Source organism: Anopheles merus, chromosome 3R, assembly GCF_017562075.2.
Source record: "Anopheles merus strain MAF chromosome 3R, AmerM5.1, whole genome shotgun sequence".
Lineage (NCBI taxonomy): Eukaryota > Metazoa > Arthropoda > Insecta > Diptera > Culicidae > Anopheles > Anopheles merus.
Window position 1 is genome coordinate 1,362,993 of NC_054084.1, and position 20,109 is coordinate 1,383,101.

The 20,109-nt window shown below is 50.6% G+C and overlaps 6 protein-coding genes across 21 annotated transcripts in view; 4 read left to right on the top strand and 2 right to left on the bottom strand.

Moving 5' to 3' along the window:
* Positions 1 to 351: 351 nt before the first annotated feature.
* On the bottom strand, positions 352 to 7,111 carry LOC121595505 (DNA-directed RNA polymerase II subunit RPB1). Its single transcript, XM_041919539.1, has 3 exons — positions 4,337 to 7,111; positions 951 to 4,270; positions 352 to 882 (listed from the first exon to the last, which is right to left on the bottom strand). The coding sequence occupies exons 1-2, from the start codon at positions 6,650 to 6,652 to the stop codon at positions 953 to 955; spliced, it is 5,634 nt and encodes a 1,877-aa protein (XP_041775473.1). The 5' UTR covers positions 6,653 to 7,111; the 3' UTR covers positions 352 to 882; positions 951 to 952.
* Positions 7,112 to 7,303: 192 nt separating this feature from the next.
* Positions 7,304 to 9,231, top strand: LOC121595508 (uncharacterized protein C19orf47 homolog). Its single transcript, XM_041919541.1, has 3 exons — positions 7,304 to 7,537; positions 7,623 to 7,949; positions 8,023 to 9,231. Exons 1-3 carry the CDS (start codon positions 7,519 to 7,521, stop codon positions 9,051 to 9,053), a joined length of 1,377 nt encoding a protein of 458 aa, XP_041775475.1. The 5' UTR covers positions 7,304 to 7,518; the 3' UTR covers positions 9,054 to 9,231.
* A 1,117-nt stretch (positions 9,232 to 10,348) lies between these two features.
* LOC121596458 (peroxisomal membrane protein 11B) lies at positions 10,349 to 11,587 on the top strand. The gene is made up of 3 exons (XM_041921439.1): positions 10,349 to 10,625; positions 10,695 to 10,807; positions 10,882 to 11,587. Exons 1-3 carry the CDS (start codon positions 10,570 to 10,572, stop codon positions 11,373 to 11,375), a joined length of 663 nt encoding a protein of 220 aa, XP_041777373.1. The 5' UTR covers positions 10,349 to 10,569; the 3' UTR covers positions 11,376 to 11,587.
* A 182-nt stretch (positions 11,588 to 11,769) lies between these two features.
* LOC121596457 (ankyrin repeat domain-containing protein 49) lies at positions 11,770 to 12,826 on the top strand. Its single transcript, XM_041921438.1, has 2 exons — positions 11,770 to 12,068; positions 12,136 to 12,826. The coding sequence occupies exons 1-2, from the start codon at positions 11,873 to 11,875 to the stop codon at positions 12,645 to 12,647; spliced, it is 708 nt and encodes a 235-aa protein (XP_041777372.1). The 5' UTR covers positions 11,770 to 11,872; the 3' UTR covers positions 12,648 to 12,826.
* A 27-nt stretch (positions 12,827 to 12,853) lies between these two features.
* LOC121596456 (probable aminopeptidase NPEPL1) lies at positions 12,854 to 14,877 on the bottom strand. The gene has a single exon (XM_041921437.1). It carries the CDS (start codon positions 14,622 to 14,624, stop codon positions 13,044 to 13,046), a length of 1,581 nt encoding a protein of 526 aa, XP_041777371.1. The 5' UTR covers positions 14,625 to 14,877; the 3' UTR covers positions 12,854 to 13,043.
* A 179-nt stretch (positions 14,878 to 15,056) lies between these two features.
* LOC121595247 (kinesin-like protein KIF21B) overlaps positions 15,057 to 20,109 on the top strand; it is a 39,719-nt gene continuing 34,666 nt past the window's right edge. For 6 of the 16 annotated variants that reach the window (XR_006005143.1, XM_041919071.1, XM_041919057.1 and 3 more), the window contains exons 1-2: positions 15,081 to 15,221; positions 16,456 to 16,776. The gene's annotated coding sequence lies outside the window, so the exon portion shown is untranslated. The other 10 variants (XM_041919067.1, XM_041919060.1, XM_041919063.1 and 7 more) reach the window with 10 other exon arrangements.

Below are 20,109 nucleotides of genomic sequence, written 5' to 3' on the forward strand. Positions count from 1 at the left end.
ACTGCTGGGAGCATTATTTGTGGAGATATTTTCTGTTTAACATCAATAAACCTTCATTTGTAAAACTCAAACATGAATGAAAGTTCAACATAAATTATATACACATTCCTAGTTTACCTTATTAAATTGTCTCATTTACTGTTGCACTCGGTTTTAGGTTCATTAATTTTACACAATATTTATAAGTTTTTATTTATTTGAACATTGTTCGATAACTTGTTCACTGCGAAGAAAAGCACATTTTATGATGTCAATATCATAGGAACATGATTTAAGTTAATTTACCGACCAAGCGAAAGCGAACACTTCGAATCAATGATGTAGCAAAACTGTAGAAAAGTCGAAACAATATCCGTTTTGAATCTTTTTATTGAAATGGTGTGTTGAATATAGTGTATTATCATTCTATAATTCTTAAAAAATATCATTTACACGTGAAACTTATTCCATCCCAGTGCAGAAGGAGTGTCGGGACCACTACCACTCATTATATGATGACCAGATGAGTAATAAATGGATCGCCATTTCCTACCTTGCATTTGCGGCGGCGTTCCACTTATTAAGGTTCCGCTGTTTCACTTATACATATCATTTGCTTCTGGTTTAGCAGTACTAAAATGCTATATCGCCACCAACTAGTTTCGTTGTAGCGTATTGAGAGAAAAAAAGCACAAACATAATCCTTCCCTTTCTGCATTCATTGCAGTTGTTGTTAATTGTAAATTAAATAATATTCATCGCTTTTGAAAAACAGTATTCCACGGTGTAAAAGAATTCCCGTTGATATGAAACAGATTTGACGCAGGGTAACGAGCAGAATCAGCAGTAACGTAGAGAATGTTAACATATGCTCCGCGATGCATGTAATTGCTATCAGAAAGCCTAAAACAAAACAACAAGTTTTATTACACTAAAAATGCACTTTATTCCGCGATCACATCGATACATACCCTTAGTCCTCATTGCTATCGTCGTACGATGGACTCGTCGGCGAGTAGGTAGGACTGGCCGGGCTCGACGGACTGTAACCCTGCGGTGTCGGTGAATAGGCCGGCGAAGAGGGCGAATAGGTCGGCGAGCTCGACGTGTACACCGGGCTGGTCGGCGAGTACTTCGGACTGCTGGGCGAGTACGAGGACATGTTGGGCGAGTACGGTGCCGGCGTTTGCGAGTACGATGACGAGCCGATGCTGTAGTGATTGCTGCTGCTGCCAGGCGAGTGCTGCGGCGAAGAGGGCGAGTAGCTCGGCGACGTCGGGGAATAGTTCGGGCTCGCTTGCCCGTACTGTGGGCTGGCGGGTGTGTAGTGCGGACTGCCGATGTAAGACGGTGAGGTCGGCGAGTAACTCGGCGATGTGGGAGAATATTTCGGCGAAGAAGGCGAGTAGCTGGGAGATGCCGGAGAGTAGTGCGGTGAGGTGGGCGAATAGTTCGGGCTCGACGGCGAGTAGGACGGTGTGACGGGAGTAAAGTTCGGCGATGTTGGTGAGTAGGATGGGCTTGTCGGTGAGTAGGACGGGCTGGTCGGGGAGTACGAAGGGCTCGACGGTGAGTACGACGGACTGGTCGGTGAAAAGACGGGAGAGGAAGGTGAATAGCTGGGCGAGGTCGGCGAATACGACGGACTCGTCGGGGAGTAGGCCGGGCTGGCAAAGTTGGATGCGCTCGTCGGATGCATGGGAGACATCGGCGAATAGCTTGGCGACGTGGGCGAATAGTTTTGCGTCGCAGAGTGGATGTTGGGACTGCTTGGGGAGTAGTTCGAGCTGCCCGGCGAATACTGTGGGCTCGGTTGCGAATAGCAGGGGCTGGTCGGAGAGTACGATGGCGACGCACCGCCCGGTGAGTTCGGCGCGTAGTTTGGACTGCTCGGCGAGTAGGACGGTGACATTGATGGCGACGACGGCGGGTACGGCGACATCGATGGACCGGGAGAGCTGGGTGATCCTCGAATCGGGGACCAGGACGAGGGAGACATTCCCGATGCGTCCGATTGTGCCGATGGCGAGAAGCTGGGCCCACCGGGCGTCATGCCACTGGCCGGGCCGGATGGAGACCATCCACCGTAGCCGGGGGTGGCCGACTGTTGCCACGGTGTCATGCTTGGTGTCGCCGCCGAACCGAAGAACATTCCCGTGCCACCCAGTATCGAGGTGTGCGGAATTTCCATACCCAGCTTACATTTCTCCGCGTCTAGCAGCAAATCGAAACAACCGGTTCCCATTCGAGGCAGCTGGCCGAGGATGATGTTCTCCGACACGCCACGCATCGGATCGACCTCCGCGTGGGCCGCAGCATCGTTCAACACGTCAACCGTTTCCTCGAACGAACATCTCATCAGCGCACCCGTGTCCTGTCGGTTAATGCCGTGTCGAGTGATGGCCATCAAATGACCCTTCGCCGTCATAACGTCACACAGCAGGGCCAGATGTCGGTAGTTCACGTAAAGACCGTAGAACTGCAGCACGTTGTTCATTTCCTTCTCGACCGACTTTCGCACGGCTTCGATGCCCAGCACGGAGAAGATCTCACAGATGTCGTTGCTGTACGTGCGCACCGGATCGACGTCCCGCTCGCTCAGCACCTTCATCATGGAGGTACCGTCCGTTTCCAGCAACCATTCGCCGATCGGCTTGAACTCACCCTCGGGCGTGATGACGATACGCTTCTTCGCATCGGTTTGCGGCAGATGCATGTACACCTTGCCGATCGCTTCGATGCCCTGCAGCGTCATGTCCGACAGCATGTTCGCCTCGATACACCGCAGGAACATGTCGTCCTCCATCTTGTCCATGTTTTCCTCCTCGTTCTCCTGGAATTTGTTGTCCTCGTTCATGATACGGATGCGCAGCACAAGCTTGTCCGCATTGTCGTCGTTGAAGATGCAGTTCAAGTCGTCTCCGAAACCGGCATTGATCTTCTCCGCGATCTGTTCCATGGTCAGCTTTTTGTCCGTCATTCGCTTACGGTCCAGCTCGATACGCAACAACCACGGGGAAATGCGCGTCGGGTCAAAGTCGGGCATTTCGTAGTACACGTTCACGAACTCCTGATCCTCGGCAATGACCGTACGCTGCGGATCGGGATCGTAGTAGATGGCCGTGTTGGCCGTCACCTTACGCAGTGTCGTGTGCTCCAAACGGCACAGCACGTTCTTGGCCTTTTCGGCGTCACGGGCCGCTCCGCCCGTCAGGAAGACGGTCAGCGAAGGCGCCTTGGGACGCTTGGAAATGTTGATAATTTCCTTCAAACGTGGCACACCGAGCGTTACGTTCTTGGACGACACACCGGCAAAGTGGAACGTGTTCAGTGTCATCTGTGTGGCCGGCTCGCCGAGCGACTGGGCCGCCAACGCACCGACCATCTCGCCCGGGTTACACTGAGCCTGCTGGAAGCGCGTCTCGATTTCACCGATCAACCACTCGAACGCTTCGTTGTTCAGCCGGAACTCCTCGGCCACGTATTTTGTGCAGAGCGTCGAACGCACCAGACACTGGAACAGCAGCGTCGCGTTCTCGTTGGCCTGCTTCGACAGCCGATCCGTGCCGGCCACGATCACGCAACGTTGCAGCAGATCTCGCACGCCCTGGATCACCTTCAGCGGCGACAGATCCGTCGGCGAGCGTTTGTTGATGTGGAAAATCTTCTGCACGTTCCAGATCATGCGCTGCAGATTGCAGGGCAGTACGACCTTCGAGTCGCCGTTCGGGAAGATCTGTCGTAGTGCTTCGCGATCGCGCAACAGCTGTTCGTACTCGGCCTCAATCTCCTGAATGACGGACGACGATTCGGTCAGCTCCTTGATGACGTCCTCGTTGAAAATCCTCCGCAGCGTACGCTCGTTGGTCGGATCGAAGCGGTACCGCTTCTCGAACACCTTGTTCGAGAGCTTGATCGTTGGCAGGTTCTGGAACTCGACCGTCTCTCCGCACAGACCGTCCTCGCCGTAACGCAGCTGAATCAGCTGCCCCACTGAATTACGCACCGTGCCGTCGTAGTTGACCATCACGGACTCCATAGCCTTGATCAAACGACGCTGAATGTAACCGGTTTCGGCCGTTTTGACGGCAGTATCAATCAAACCTTCACGACCACCCATGGCGTGGAAGTAGAACTCGGTCGGCGTCAGCCCGGCAAGGTACGAATTTTCCACGAACCCACGAGACTCGGGACCGTAATCGTCCTTGATGAAGTGCGGCAGTGTGCGTTTGCGGAAACCGAACGGAATGCGCTTACCCTCGACGTTCTGTTGGCCTACACAAGCAATAACCTGCCCAAGGGAAAAGAGAATCCCGTGTTAATGAAGACGCAACCGGTTACACTGAGCGAAACTCACCTGAGAAATGTTAATGTTGGATCCCTTGGAACCGGAAACGACCATAGCCTTCAGGTTGTTGTACTCGGTAAGCGACTTCTTGGCGGAACCACCAGTTTTGTCACGAGCATCGTTCAGGATACGGTTCACCTGATTCTCGAACGTCTGTCGCAGCGTGTTACCGGGCGTCGGTTCCAGCTCCATGTTGTGCGCCTTCTGGATCACGCCTATCACGTCCTCCTTGGCTTTCTTAATGGCGCGCTGGATTTCGGCGTACGTCTGCGGATCGGCAATGGTGTCACCGATACCGATGCTGTGACCCTCCAACAACAGCCAGTTGTTGACGACCGTCTGGATGTTACCGTAAAACCGGCCGGCAATTTCGTGTCCCAGCTCCAGAAACACGATATGCAGCAGCGACCCAGCCGAAGTACCGAGCGTTTTCTTGCACAGGATGCCCATGATCAGATCGCCGTGCTCGACCATGACCTTCGTGTCGCCGGGCGAGATCCACTTGTACGGTCCATCGTCCTCCTCGTCCGGATGGGTGGAATGCGTGCGGATCATGTTCACGTTGCCGGGGATGATGAGCGTAAAGATCTGCTTGCCCGTCCACAGCGGCTTCGGCTTGAGAATGGCGGGCTGGGGCATTTTACCGTCCCATGTTGGCAAGAACATGAGCAGGTTCATCATCTGTTCCTTCTCGATGAAAACGTCGCGCTTGGTCATCTTACGCACCGCCGTCAGCGTATCCTGCACAATACCCATGACGGGTTTGTTGGCCTGCGGCGTAATGATCTGGCGCGGAGTGATGTGAATGTTTTCGATCTCCGCCCGCGTCTCCATCGACTGCGGTACGTGCAGGTTCATCTCGTCACCGTCGAAATCGGCGTTGTACGGCGAGGTGCAGCTAAGATTCATCCGAAACGTGGACCACGGCAACACTTTCACCCGATGCCCCATCATACTCATTTTGTGTAGCGTGGGCTGACGGTTGAAAATGACCAGATCGTCGTCGCGCAGATGGCGCTCCACCTTGTACCCGCACTGCAGATGCAGATCGGACGACTTCGGATGGAACCGCAGATCGATTCGCTCGCCATTGTCGCGCACAATGTACTTGGCGCCCGGGTACTGTGAGTTACCGCGACGTACCAGCTCCTGCATGCGATCGATGTTGAACGGCGTCACCAGCTCGGGGAAGGTCATGTTCTGCGCTACGGAGCGTGGAACGCCGACCTGATCGATGCGCAGGTTCGGATCGGGCGTAATGACGGTACGGGCCGAGAAATCGACACGCTTACCCATCAAGTTACCGCGAATACGGCCCTCCTTTCCCTTCAGACGCGCCTTGATCGCTTTGAGCGGTTTGCCACTCTTCTGCATCGCTTTCGGCATACCGGGCATATCGTTGTCGACCAGCGTGGCCACATGGAACTGCAGCATCTTGATGTTTTCCGCAATGACGTGTGCGGCCGCCCCGGTAGCTTCGTTCTTCTTCAGCTCGTTGTTCGCCTTGATGATGTCGGACAGTTTGTGCGTTAAATCGTCCTGATTCTTGGTTGCGCCGAACATCACGACGGCGGGCCGGACGGCCAGCGGCGGTACCGGCAGCACGGTGATGATCATCCAATCGGGACGCGCAAACTTTGGATCCATGCCGAGCACGAAACACTCTTCGTCGGTAATGTGCTTCAGAATTTCATACACCCGCTCGGCCGAAACCTGGATCTTTTTCTCTTGGTTCTCATCGTTTACATCCTTCCACTCGGCCATCAGGTCCAGGCCGGTACGCCGGATCGATGGCTGGTAGTGACCGCAACCGCCGTGGCCCTGCTTCTTCGCACCGTCCGCCGTTGGCTCCTTGGACATGTCCATGTCTTCACCGCCTTCGCAGATTTTCTTTCCCTTGCACAGATCATACACATAGGCGAGGCGCTTGCGGGGCTGGCCCTTCGACTTCAGAACGATCTCCTTGATCTTTGGGTTCTGTGGCGACACGAGCATCTTGGAGCAGTAGAAACACACGCAGCGCAATATTTTGATCGTCTTCGTGATGAAGCCGATGTGAAACACCGGTTTGGCCAGATCGATATGCCCAAAGTGGCCCGGGCATTCGGTCATGTTACCCGCACACGTTTGACACCGGGACGTTCGCTCGATCACACCCTGCCGTGGGTCCATCAGGCCGCACAGCTTCGGCCGGCCACCTTCCATCGTTTCCGCATACTGTATGCCGCCCTCCGTCACCGACATACGACGGATTTCGTCCGGCGACAGGATGCCGAACTGTACGCGCTTTACCAAGCGCAATGGCGCCTTCGATTCTCCACTCATCCTGACGGTCGGAATTCGACTGCTTCACGCCAAGGCTGTACGAATTTTCGCTAAACGAAAACACACACTCGGAGAAGGGATGACTAAGGTCAAGCACAGGAGCAACGCAACGCTCACCCGTTCGTAGTGTGCGTTTTCTTTCTCTTCTTCGCCGCACAGCAACAACGGCGTACAGTCTGCAGTCAGCGCACGGAACCAGCCAGGGAAGAAAAAGGCACACTGCGCCTAAAATCCACCGTTTCCCGAGCTGCTTTCAGCACTACTCCGTGCCCGGAGTGTCCCGGCAGCCGTTGTCAATTGTTTTGGTTCGTTCTGAACGGTTTACAGTGTGGGGAGAAGGAAATTTCACTGCGAACAAAATGCTGCCCGTGATGAAATACACGCGTCCATTTGGGAAATTGCGCCGCACACACACATGCACGCGCACACCTCGCACACAGTGTGACAGACGTCAGCGCAGGCTGGCAGTTTGCACAGTGGGAGCGGTGAATACATTCATTTAATTTTACGTTTGAAATTATCTCATCTTGATTAGTAACAAACTAAAAGAAATTTTGGAATTTGTTAAGTACACAAAGTTAACTTTTATGCACAGCCCTTAGCTGTTGGGATGAACCAAACAAATAAACTGCCAGCAAAGGGATACGCAACTGACAGCATTGACAGGAGATCGTGTTTTTTTTTCTTGCAGTTTGACAATTAACAAATTTTCCAAGCCGCAGGCTTTATTTTTGGGCCAAATACGGCGAAAAAGTTGATGAAAAGTTGTGTTTTTTCGGGAGAGTTGCTGGAACGCGGCGAAGCTACTGGGACGCTGCCACTGGAAACAGGCCAACTGACCAACAGTATTCTATTCAGTGGCCACAATGCCGACTCCGACGGCAGGTTTGTTGTGGATGCTGAAGAGCACCATTTGTTTGGGGTGTGCATAGCAATGGCTCGTTCTAACTAACTCACATCTTACTTACAGCAACATGGGTAAAGTTCTTTACCAACGCAGATATTCCGTCGCCGGCAGCCGCGACATATGCGCACGTGTTTGTGGAGAATCGCATCCAAATGGACATGCTGATGGACCTGAACAAGGAGTACCTTCGCGAGATGGGCATCACTACGATGGGCGACATAATAGCGATCTTGCGCCACGCTAAGAAGGTCCACGAGCAGAGCGCCAGAGACAAGGTGCTGTCCGTGCCAGAGCCGGACGTTCCAGTCCCAGTTGCGACAGTTTCAGCTACTCCGAGCACTGCCTCGGTTAGCAATGGCAGCAAAAGGACGGACAAGACTGGATTCACGAGTAAGAGAGATGGCAAACCGCGCAACGGCAACAATTACCATTAAACTTTCCCTATAAACTGCGTCTTCCTCAGGAACTGTATCAACTACTGCCGTATCGTCGAAGGTGGAATCAAAAGCTCGACGCGTCTTGCCCGAACACGAGGGTAAATATAAAATCACTCTTCCTTCCGGCAGCACCCCGCGAAGTAGAGAAATCCTGGAAAAGGCACAGGACACCAAATCCTCCCACAGCTCCGACGTTCTTTCCACGGTGTCAAAGGCGGGTACCAAGCGGGGTGGCATCTTCGATCGACTGAACAAAGAAAGCGAACCGCCGAGTAAAGTAAGCTCGAAAGCAGCCCCACCAGTACAGATAACAACTTCCGCTTCGAGTTCCATCTTTTCGCGGCTAGGTGGCCGAACGGTGACCGACAACGGTAGCACAATATCCTCCAGCATTTTAAAAACAACCACTACCAATGGTAAATCTTCGACAACTCCGACGATAATCCGTCCCTCCCAGCAGAAGGTAATTCTGGTGAAAAAGATGCCCGCTAAGGCGGCCCTGCCTACATCCTCGGATGAGGACGATCTGGAGGACTATCCGATGATGGGCGGAGGAGGCACGCTAAAGTCGGTTTCGTTTTCCGAAGAGGATGAGGTGCTTGAAATTGCCCCAAGAAAGCTGCAAAAGCCTCCAAATTCCAAACCAGCACCAGTCAGTCGCATGAGGTTCGACGAGAAGGAAGTCTCGGTCAAGCAACGTCTCGGGGGTGCGGTTAGAACGGGAACCAGCACTACTGTCTCGCTGAAACGATTGCCCGGATCCCTGCACGGTACAAAGAAGGTAGTGCACATGAAACCACCACCCGTCACCAAGGTGTCCCCCGTGCGAAGCGGGTTGAAAGCGGACACGATCGGTGGGGGATCGCGCCACAAGCAACCGATCACAGCACGGCTCAGCTTAGGCTCCCAGACATCCTCCAGCAGCGCGAAGGACATCGTGCAGCGGGTGAAAAGATTCAGCCTCGATTCGAAAATGACAAAAGTTGGGCGCAGCGGCCCGGTCGCCAGCAGTGGCGGCGGCAGCGTGTTTGAACGACTAGGATATAGCCGTAAGTGAGTGAATGTACACACTAACTAGCGTCAAGCAATTGTTCACACTAATAAAAAAATCAACAATCTATACCAGACGAATTTGACCCGTACGGACAATAAATTTGCTTTCCTCAAGTTAAACAAAACAGAGCGTACAAAAATAAGGCAAACGTTTTCCCAAACGCTGTCCGATCTCGCTTTGAATTGAAACCATCAAACACGTGTGATAAACGGGAAGCTGTGGTCAGCTCCAGTGTGGCCAGATTATATTGGCAGATTTCGGCAGGAGCACTGTTGAGAACGCAACAATTTAAATTTAATCAATTATTTTAATGATTATCCCGCTAGCAAAGAGAATGAAAAAGTGTGTGACTTTCAGGCGAGGGGCATGTAGAATCAGGGGGAGACGGTTGGAAATACGCGGAATTACGCAGAGGCGTGAGCATGTTTTGGTTTCTACACATATTTGCACTCACACAATTACACATGTGTGAATGTGTGCGAAAATATAATGAAACAGTGCGAGCGAGCGTTCTTTTCAGTGAGAGCGCCTCGTGTATTTTAAAGACATGCAAGAGAGCGCCGGCCTGGTGGTACAGTCGTCAACTCGAACATTGCCCATCATTGGTTCAAGCCCCGAATAGACTGACTCCCCATCGGTAGGACTGACTATCCTGCTATGGTAACAACAAGCCACTGAAAGCCAAGCCCACTTCACTAGTGGGTACAGGCAGGCCTTGACCGGCAGCGGCTGTTGTGCCAAAAAGAAGAAGAAGAAGAAGAAGAAGAAGGAGCAAGAGAGCGCATTCTCTCTTTGGTAGCGCTCCATCCGCCATTTTTAATTATCAGCCCAAAACAACGGACTTCGGATCCGATCTTGGGCCGGACCCCCACCGAGTGTTTCTACCTGCCCCTCGCCTGAAAATTTCATTCTCTTTGTCTGTCGGGTAAGCTTTAACCACCGACAGCGAGATTCAAATTCAAATTTAAATGATTTTCTTTGACGAAAAATTCTCGGAATCCACGCAACTGACATTTTCTACTTGTTGAACATGAACATTAAACATGAACATGAACATGTATGAACATTAATTTTTAACGGATTAAAATAAAAAGTGCCAGGCAAACAAACGCGCATTAGCGCGATAAGTAACAAATGAGGTTAGCAATCCTTGAAACAGCATCCAAAGCATCACAGATTAAGCTTAAACGACTGAAAAATCAAATATCTGTGATTTTCGGTAGGATAAATGGAAAATCGCTAGTTTTAGGGCGGTCATCTGTCAATCGGTATTTCTGGTCACTCTGGTCAGTTCGTTTTCCATCATTTTGCTTTGTTGTTATCTTCGTTATCGGCAAAGTCAATAATTACTTTATTACAGAACAAGATTGTGGCTCTCCCCGTTCCACTTGAATGGAGTGAACTTTGTATCCGAATTGTAGTTTGTGCAGCAGCGTCCCGCTAATGTTTCGGCCCTAAGTTCGTGAGTTACTTGTATTGCGTCTTTAAAGCCAAACGACAACAACCGAGACACCGAAACATGGACATCGTCATAAAGCTAAACAGTCAAACTGTGGGAAAGGATAAAGTTGCCAGGTACTGGAATGGAGCAGGGAATTCTGGAACGACTGTAGCACTAATAGATTTCATTCGTTTTTCGTCTAGGTTGTGCCAATACTCGTGTCGCGCTCTGTGGGCCAGCAAGGACGGATCGGAATCCATCGAAACGGTACAGCTGCTGAAACACATCGAAAGCATTCTCAGTTCATTCCGGAAATGTTCGTACAGCGAGTACTGTTGGCGTCTCGAGCATTGAGTTTTATCATTTCCTGTTGTCATTCTCTCCTTTCAGTGCTTCGCTTTGGAAAAGGGTTTGAGGTGCTGTACAGTGCGACGGCCGGCCTGAAGCTAAAAGAGCTGTCCGCACAACTGTTTATCACCCTCGGCAAGATAGCATCGGGACTGTTCCTGCTAGCCGATCACGTCGTCTGGCTGTCGCGGTTTGGGATCAACAAAAACATCAACACAAACAAATGGGTCGATCGATCGAATCGGTTTTGGTTGATTTCGATCCTGTTCAATCTGTGCCGGGACGTGCAGGAACTGTACCGGCTGTTTGTGTACTACAGCCGGTCGAACATTCGCAACCTGCAACGAACGCTGTATGCTGTGTATCGGGAAAACAAACCACTGCTCGTGGACACCATCAAGAACGTGTGCGACGTTTTTATTCCCCTTAACGGACTCGGTATCTTGCCGGTGTCGAATCAAACCATCGGATTGCTCGGAGCCATTTCATCCCTGATGGGACTTTTACCGCTGGTGTATCCGAGATTAAAGTTTTAGCGATAGGGTGATGGAATGGGGTGGTGCAGCGTGCTCAATGATTGTTACGTTTGTGATTTTTTGGTGAAAGGGTAAAAACTGTTGGGATCACTGATGCGTATATTTATACTCAGGCAATTGGGGACGATTTTGTACAACTATTTTTCACTGCAACGAACACACACACTAAAGTATGATAGCAATAAATCTTTATGGAAAGTTATTTCTAAACATCTGATAGCAGATAAATGGATAAAAATGAAGAGAAAACAATCGACAGTAAATTACCTTTTCGATCGATGGCCTTCTTCTCCAAAAGCGATGTTGAACGTGTTTGCATACATCTTGCCATGGAACATAGCCCGTCGTCTAACCACTGCTGAACATTTCTCAAAGCATTTGACAGTTCATTGTAAACAAATGACCCAAACATCACACAAACAAACGGTTCTACTTGGTGCCCGGAATACATTTTTGTGCGGAACGGCAATCTTCGGCCATCTCAAACAGATTGCAAAATGTCTAATCGTACGTTAAACGACTGGGATAACATTGCCAAATCGCTAACGAAGGACGATGCCGCTGAAGAGGAGGAGGAGGAAATGGACACGCTCGAAGCACTGGAGGCAAAGATGAGCAAGGTGCCGCGCGGCATGTTCGTAAGCGGATGGGACGATCCCGACGATTTAATCGAAGAGGACAAAGAACCGAACGGTGTGCAAAGCCACGTTTGTTACTTCGAAACCTTCCATTAACTTTTGCTTTTGTAAAAATTGTTTAGCCAGCTACGAACGACAGGTCCTGTGGGCTGCCGGGGAAAACAAGCAGGAAATAGTGGAAGCCATCGTTTGCCGCAAACCGTGCGTAGTGGAAGCGATCGATCGAGACGGGTACACGGCACTACACAAAGCGTGCTACAACAATAACCGCGAGATGGCGATGGTGTTGCTGCGGTACGGGTCCGACCCGAATGCTCGCACCGACATGGGCTGGACACCGTTGCATTCGGCGTGCAAATGGAATAATGCTGGCTGTGCTGCGCTGTTGCTGCAGCATGGTGCCGACGTGAATGCACCTTCGGATGGGGCCCAGACACCGCTACACATTACCGTCACCGTGTCGAGCTGCCGGTCAACCATGGTAACGCTGCTGATGAATGGGCGCTGTGATCCGGAGCGTCGGAACAACTCGGACGAAAAGGCTGAACAGATAGCGAAGCGAAGCGGCGACACTTTCCCGTTGTTTGCGATGGCGCATTCGGCCTTTACGGTCGAAACAGGCATGATCGATTAGATTAGTCCGGCAACGGTTGATCGTTCCCCAGTCTCTATTATCGGCTCGTTTGCTCGCTTTAACAATCAATAATTCTATTATCTCGGCATTGAATGCAATTTGAACGGACGATTGGTGATAACAACTGTCTGTGTATGTACAATAAATTATTTCCATTGTCAAGTGGTAACACATGTCCATCCTAACTATGCGTTCTTGTATTGTTATTTCTAATTCGCTTTATTAATATGAAAAATGAATATCCAACCTCATCAAATGCGACGATTCAGCCCGTGTACGTCAAATAAGATCTTTCTTTTCCGGTGCAGCTCTCCCCGAATCAACAAAGGAGCTTGTGATGCGAAAGCCATTTCTAAATTTTGTGGAGTTGGTCTTCTGGTGGCTCTTTTTCGTGCTTCAATCCAAGCAGGCCTTCTTCAGCGGCGGTTCCGTGCCATTCCCTGCCGTCTTGTTCCTCAGAACCGTCGGTTGGTTCGCGATGTCACGCAGAATGGCCGCCTTGCTGTGTTCTCCGAACAGCCCGGCCAGCAGTGCCACACCGTACCCGGTTGCACGTTCGCCATTATGCACCGGGGCCGCCATGTCGACGTGCATCCAGGAGCCGCCGTACTCGAAGCCAAGATGCGCCCCAATAAACAGTCCCGCACAGCTGACCTGCGCATTGCCACGATCCATGACGGAGTTTTTCATGTCCGCCACGGCCGAATTAAACTCGCTGAAGTGCAGCTCGGGACAGTACGGCACCGGGCACAGCATATCGCCGGTACGGCGTCCGATTTCCATTGCCTTCTCTTCCCACTCGTCGCTGTTGGTGAGAATCGCACCGTGATACTTGCCCGTCGCGATGCCCTGCGCACCGGTCAGCGTTGCCATGTCGAGGATCACGTTTGCCTTGAGGTCGCGGTCCGCGTACACGACCCCATCCGCCAGCACGAGCCGCCCTTCCGCGTCCGTGTTGTTGATCTCCACCGTGCAGCCCGAGTACAGCCGATGAATGTCGTCGGGACGGGTGGCCAACGGGCCGACCGAGTTTTCCGCCAAGCAGAACACGGCGTGCAGATTCTGCCGGAAGCCGCTCTTGACGGCGGCGTAGAATCCGCCCAGTATAGCGGCAGCACCGCCACAGTCCCGCTTCATGCCCGGCATCGCCGTCTTGCCCTTGATGCTAAGACCGCCCGTATCGAACACGATGCCCTTGCCCACCCAGGCCACCGTCTCCGTTGCGCCCTTGGGCTCGTGCGACAGCACTGCCAGGGCGGGCGGGTCCAGCGCCGCCTTACCGACACCGTAGATACCACCGAAACCCTTCTGCTGCAGCTCCTCTCCCCGGATGATCTTCGACTTTAAGCCGAGCTCCAGCGCGATTGCTTCCACCTCGGACAAGAATCCGGACACGTTCATCTCGTTGCACGGCGCGTCCACGATGCGGGCCGTCAGCCGGATGCCGACAGTCACGTTGGCCAGCACCAGCACATCCTCCTCGGTAATCTCCGTATCGGTCGGACTGTTGCCGCCCACCAGCACAAACTCGATGTGAACCGTCGGCGGCGGATCCACGTTGGCGCCCTTGGACGTTTTCCGGCTGTACAGCGGGAAAGCTCGCGCGACCGCACAGGCCGATGCCAGCAGGTCCTGTTTCTCGCACACGATTACGATCGACTCGCTGACGCCGGTCGTGTTCGATTGAATCAGCTTCGTAATCGAGTGCGCCCTGGACGCGGTATTGTGCCGGGAAGATTTCAGCGGCAGGGCGGCAACGCGCGCCAGATCGAGGTAGAGCGAACACGTGTCCGTCGGTGCGGGATGCAGACAGGATACGGCCTTGGCGTACGTTTCCCGTTCGACGCGCGGTTCCAGCTTCGAGCTGATCCGCTCGAACGGTAGCTCCGTTAGGTGCCGGAGCTGGCCGACGATCAGCACCGGTACGGTGTGCGGATCGGTCGTCTGCAGCGTACGGTGAAACTTGAGCAGAGCCATCGTGTAACACCCCACTTGCGCAGGCAGGGGTGGTCACGGCAACAGTGGCAAAACCCGGTGAACTCTGGCTGAAGTGGTTCGGAATTTGTTGCGGACACTTGAACGATAGCGAAAAAAATAAATGGAGATTTTGCTTCGATTCGTTTCTACTGTCAACTGTCATAAATCAACCGGCTCTCTTCGACAGTAGCGCCGTGTCAGGTGAGATCACAGTGCTGGAAAACAGGAGCGTATTTTCAATCCAATCCTACAATACAGTATCCTAGTACCATCTGTTTTGAGATAATTTTTCAATGCCTACCACTGAAAACTACAATTGTTTTAAACCTATCCAGCCCAACGAATCTTGTGTGATCTAAACTGTCAATTCAGAATCCACCTTGGTCGGGGCCATTTGTCAATTTGCATGGGACGATACAGCCTGGCTTGATCCGCTCTTGGTGCCTTGAATCGCTTGTGTTGCTTCGCACAGTGTCAAAACAAAAGCGACCGCGTAAGTGTGCGTTTGTCGGGGTCGCGCTTGGTGTGTGCTTTTGGTTCTGCTTTTCATCCATCCACCGTTTTTGAAACACGGTGGATTTTTCTATTGTTATCGAAGTGAGCATTATTATGTGTTGGTGTGGTTTTTTTTTTCTCTCCCTTACGAAAGAAGAGTGCAAAAAGTTGTTACTGCCGCTTAGCTGCCCCGTCGGAAGTGTGCTTTCTGTTACCAGTGTTTGAAATGGTTAAAAGCTTTGTTTTTCGGTCTGCAACAATCTAGCGAAACGACACCCTATCGAAAGGTTACAACGAAAAGCATTACAAAGGGTGAAGGAATATTACGCGAAAATGAATATTAGTGAATTGTGATTTTCCGTGAGCGTATATGGCTGAATTTGATCATATTCTAATTGCAATCTAACTGGAAATTCGGCACCGATAAAAGGATTTTGGAAAGCGTTCACGGTGGCGTAGTCAAAATTTGGTTCGCATAAAAATCAATAATACCATAGCAGGCCCTGCTGGCAAGAGTCACACGAAGCGAGAAGCTTGGCTGAGGAAACACGATTCCGCGTATCGGGGGTACGCTCTGGAACAATAGAGGGCATGTTAGGCGTGAAAGCAAACGTTATTTCGGTTGTGGCAAAACTTTTTCGATTGTGTCTTTCGTACGATCCCGGGCAGCGTAATGGGAAAACAAATATTCCTGCCTTGAAGCCTACATTGCCTGACAAATATTCGGCTTGTGGCATTTTGTTTTTTGTATCCGTGGTTTTTATTAGCCAGACCCTTCGCCGTAGACACCTCTTGGTGTTGTGTGTGTGTGTGTGTGTGTGTGTGTGTGTGTGTGTGATGAGCCATAAAATATGCAAACTCGTTACCTTATTGTTTCTACTGCAGACGGGCATGTGGTTGCATTTTTGTGTCGACCGTTTGAGACTGCAAAAACATAAAACTTGTTTGTGCACGGGATCGTGTACGGCTGCGTCTATGGATGCTGGGCACATTACAGGGAACAGGTTTTTGATGGATGATTGAGCTCTTTTTTTATTTTTGCTCTCTACCACCTGTCTGCAATCGATTTATCATTATTTTTTGTGTGGCTTTAGAACGAAGAGGGAACATCATCGTTCTTCGATTTAGCGACAAAGCCAGGTGTGTAATTGTGCCCTGTTCTAGAGCCTTGTTCTCGGGCACAACTCTTGGGTAGCTTATGGGAAAATTGCCAATCAGGAAAAAAAATATTAAAAGTCACCTGTGGCCAACGTAAAGTACTAAAGTGTTTGAAATGTATATGCCTGTGTGTTTTAATTCGTATATGTTTACGTGTTTGTGTGTGCTTTTCTTGCAGTACCTGTGTGCAGTCGCTGCATAAAAATGAAGTTTTTCTTTCCCCTCGCACATCCAAGTAACCTCCATCAAGTGCGTGTGTTCAGTGATTGATTTCGTAGTTATGTTTTGCTATTAAAAAAGAAAAAGAAAAACAAGAATACTCATCATTTCCATCATCGTTCGTGCGAGTGTGTGTGTGTGCGCTTGAAAAGAAAGCAAAAAGGGAAGAGAACGGAAGTCAACTCGATTCAAAATCGAAGGAAATCGGGTGATCCACAAAGCGGAAACTCGTGCTGTTTTGTGTGAAGTCGCAGCACAGAAATCAGCGCAGAATCAGTGGGTAAGTACAACAGCCGTGGGGTGGTAATGCGTGAGAGACGCATTCGGTGGATGGTGGTCGCGGTGGTGGCGGCGGTTACTGTGTTAGGGTGTAGGGGTTGCTTTGTGTCCTCCTCCTCCGCGCGGAACCTGCAGTCCGCGACCGTATGTGTGTGTGGGCCCCTGGCTTGAACTTCGTCTCTTGAATGGGTCTGCCTCCGCACGTTTCACCTAAGGTAGACAGGGTGTGCGTGTGTGTGTGTGTGCCTGTCCGATGGTGTGCTTGTAGAAAGGGGACCGTGCAAAATCTTCCATGACAACGTGAATCGAACTGTGCCGGGTGGTTGCAAGGGGAGGGGAGCTGTTTGTAACGGTTGCGTTGGCCAAGTTACTTCGATTGGTTATGCGATGGAACAACGACCACCATAACGAGCTTGCCATGCTGAATGCGTCTGATTTTTGAAATTCTAATTCAATTTTGGTTGGACATTCTGGCTAAGATTTGCTTGAGAAGCGTCGTCAGGTATTGTGGGTCAATCGGCAGGTCTTAAGCAACCCTTCTTTTAGTCTTCAGGAGATGGTACTAGCTGATAACTCTTTCCGCAAGTCCAGTTTGGGGTCGACAGCGCTTGGGGGACTGTCTCTCTCTCATTCTATCTCTCTGAAACTAGAAATACACGTTTCCTGCTCCAAGTAGTGTCCTCAGCCATAGATATTTCGCCCCAACCTATGCTTGTATATGGTGGTTTGGCATCATGAGTTAAGTTTAGCACATTTATTGATGAAAGATAAGCTGCCCACTTTGCTGGCCAGCAGTTAGTGGTACCGTACGTGACATTACAGAGATGTAGGCCTTATGTTGGCCGTGGTTGCGTGGGTTGTCGACTCTGGCTCGTGGGGTAAGCTGGAGACTGGTGGGGGATACATTCAGAAAAAATCGGAACGTGATGAAGCGGACCTATAGACGGGAACGGAAGAGCAGAGACCGAGTTCCGATCGCATCCTCCTGCCGCGGGCTGTACGTCAGATGACTGACCCTGACTTCCATTCAGCGCTGCTCGGACCGGCCTGGTCGGTCGGTCCAGCCGCATTACATAAGCCACGGTTCGGGCTTTACTTCATTGAAGAAATTTTGTTTCGTTTTGCGGGGGTTGATTCATTTTCAATTGTGGTCCCCAGACGAGACGGGGGGAAAGGTGTAGCATCGTTGTATGGATGTGTCAGGGTGTGTGCCAATCTCTGCGACGAAGCAGGCGATGGAAAAGAACATTCAACATTGGGACAGCATTTGAGCAAAACTCGCCAGTCCCCTTTTACGAGAATGAATGAAAATAAGGGCGTTTGTGTGCTATGGACACATTATGCTGCTGAGCAGGGGGGCGTGTGTGTGCACATGACATCTCGAGGGGTCGATGTTTTCAAGGGCATAGCGCATGGGAAAAGCTACCCCCGTGCCAGACAAAAGGCATGCTCTGCTTTTGGCAAATGGGACTAAAGCTGCCAAAAACACACAACTGCCAAGAGCTAATGTTTTTAAAAAAACATTCGTGACTCTTCATTTGGGCCGGTAATCCATACAAAGCACAGGAGCGAAAGGAAATTGTGTTTTTTATGTGTTTCTTGTGTGTAGGTCATTGTCAATAGAATGCTTTTCCAGCTTTTCCACTGCAACTTATTCCAGCTTCTCGTTTGCCCGGCCGTGCACGATTAAAATATACAACCAACTTTGCTTGTTAAATCGTTTCAACGAGTTTGAAAATCATTGAGGTGATGATTTTTGGAATTATGTCAAGTAAAAAAACACAGAGAAAGAGAGAGAGAGAGAAAAAACCATTACAATAAATGCGTTCGAATCAAATAATCGGCCAAATCATGCAAACGGCAAACCGGTTCTGGCGGATGCTGCACACCCGGTTAAGCTCACGGGGGGAGATTGCTTACTTTTTTTTTAATGCGTCATTTATTGATTGGGACCTTTTTATCACGATATTCGCGCAGCGGTTGCGTTTCGAACCGGTTGTGTGTGTTGTCGGTTTGAAAAGCATTGGAAGACACATGGTGGAACTTTATTTTACAACCAAAAATGTTAATATTATTTCGTATAAAAACGCGTTTACACGGTTCGTCGTCTTTCTCCGATCACGGATTTGTACCGCTCGTTGGCTTTTCACCCCCAAAAGAGCAGTGATTTTCCCTCACTTTGTGTTTGCCTCGTTTGTTCGGTCGCACTGTTTTGCTTTGGTTTCAAATTTGCTTTTACCCTGCTGGCCAAACACACTCTTCCTCCTCCGTGGCTCGAAATTAGCAGCCAAAGACCAAACGTGGTCGCTCACCGCCGCATGGCAACCTCCTAGCAACAATACATACTGTGCATGGAAAAAGCTCCAAAAACTCATGCACGCCTGCCTCTGTGTGTGTGTGTGTGTTAGAGTCGTGTGCGCAAGCTAGCTTCGCGAAATTTCCTTCTGCGCGGCCTCGTGGGATATGGCGCAGAAAACGCGCGCCATGGATGGTGGTGGTGGCGGTTGGTTGAAATTTTCCGTTAGTGCCTGCCACGAAACCGGGTTGGTGGGGTGGGAAAGCAATGTTTCTGCATCACTTTCCACACCACCAGCCCGCCGGCCCAGTGTGGTGAGGGTGGCGTCTGAGCCTAAGAAAGGGGCCGCTGGTCCGCTTTCGAGCGGCGCAATAAGAAGAGGAGAACTGTTGCGGCCGTTTTTTCCCCGACTTTAATTTGGTTTTCCACCGTGCAGTTTGAAGGAGGCACGTTTTGAGCAGAATACACGCGCGGAAAACATAACAAGAAGCAGGAATTATGTTCGCACCTTTCGGTGCAGTATTCTTTCCATTAGGGGTTGGAATTGCTTGGTGGAGGGTGAATGATTTGAATCAAGCAGCTAAACTACGAGATACGTTTTTTCACATTTTTTCTTGCATTATATTTCTCACTTTTTCTCTTTTCAATCTTATCCCATTCACATTATTATCAAAATGTGGTCCAAACCGCCCTAACCAGCACCACGGCAAACGTGTTTTCACTTCTTTAGCTTTAATTAAATCCATCCCAACATAGCTCCCAAGTGTCAGCTTTTTTCTCCCTTTCAACTCCCCTGTCCTACCCTATTTGGTGGACTCAGTTTTCGTTCGATACCATCATCGATGGCAGGCTTTAAATCTATCCGTACAGAAAAAAAGAAAGAGTGTGTTCTGTCTCGACAACGCGCCACAGTGTGTGATAGAAAATCAAATCAACTCTCCAACTCGGTGCGCTGCTCGTGGGGGCCATTTGCCATTATCAACCACCCCCTTGCGGCCCTCCAAACTTCGCGCACTTCCGTACACCTGGAAAAAAGCT

Coding starts and splice junctions, on each gene's coding strand:
- LOC121595505 (XM_041919539.1), bottom strand. CDS start 6,652: ATGAGTGGAGAATCGAAGGCGCCATTGCGCTTGGTAAAGCGCGTACAG. Junction 4,271..4,336: donor CCAACATTAACATTTCTCAG/GTGAGTTTCGCT, acceptor TCCCTTGGGCAG/GTTATTGCTTGTGTAGGCCA.
- LOC121596457 (XM_041921438.1), top strand. CDS start 11,873: ATGTCTAATCGTACGTTAAACGACTGGGATAACATTGCCAAATCGCTA. Junction 12,069..12,135: donor AGAGGACAAAGAACCGAACG/GTGTGCAAAGCC, acceptor AAAATTGTTTAG/CCAGCTACGAACGACAGGTC.
- LOC121596456 (XM_041921437.1), bottom strand. CDS start 14,624: ATGGCTCTGCTCAAGTTTCACCGTACGCTGCAGACGACCGATCCGCAC.
- LOC121596458 (XM_041921439.1), top strand. CDS start 10,570: ATGGACATCGTCATAAAGCTAAACAGTCAAACTGTGGGAAAGGATAAA. Junction 10,626..10,694: donor GGAAAGGATAAAGTTGCCAG/GTACTGGAATGG, acceptor TTTTTCGTCTAG/GTTGTGCCAATACTCGTGTC. Junction 10,808..10,881: donor TCTCAGTTCATTCCGGAAAT/GTTCGTACAGCG, acceptor CTCTCCTTTCAG/TGCTTCGCTTTGGAAAAGGG.
- LOC121595508 (XM_041919541.1), top strand. Junction 7,950..8,022: donor GGACAAGACTGGATTCACGA/GTAAGAGAGATG, acceptor CGTCTTCCTCAG/GAACTGTATCAACTACTGCC.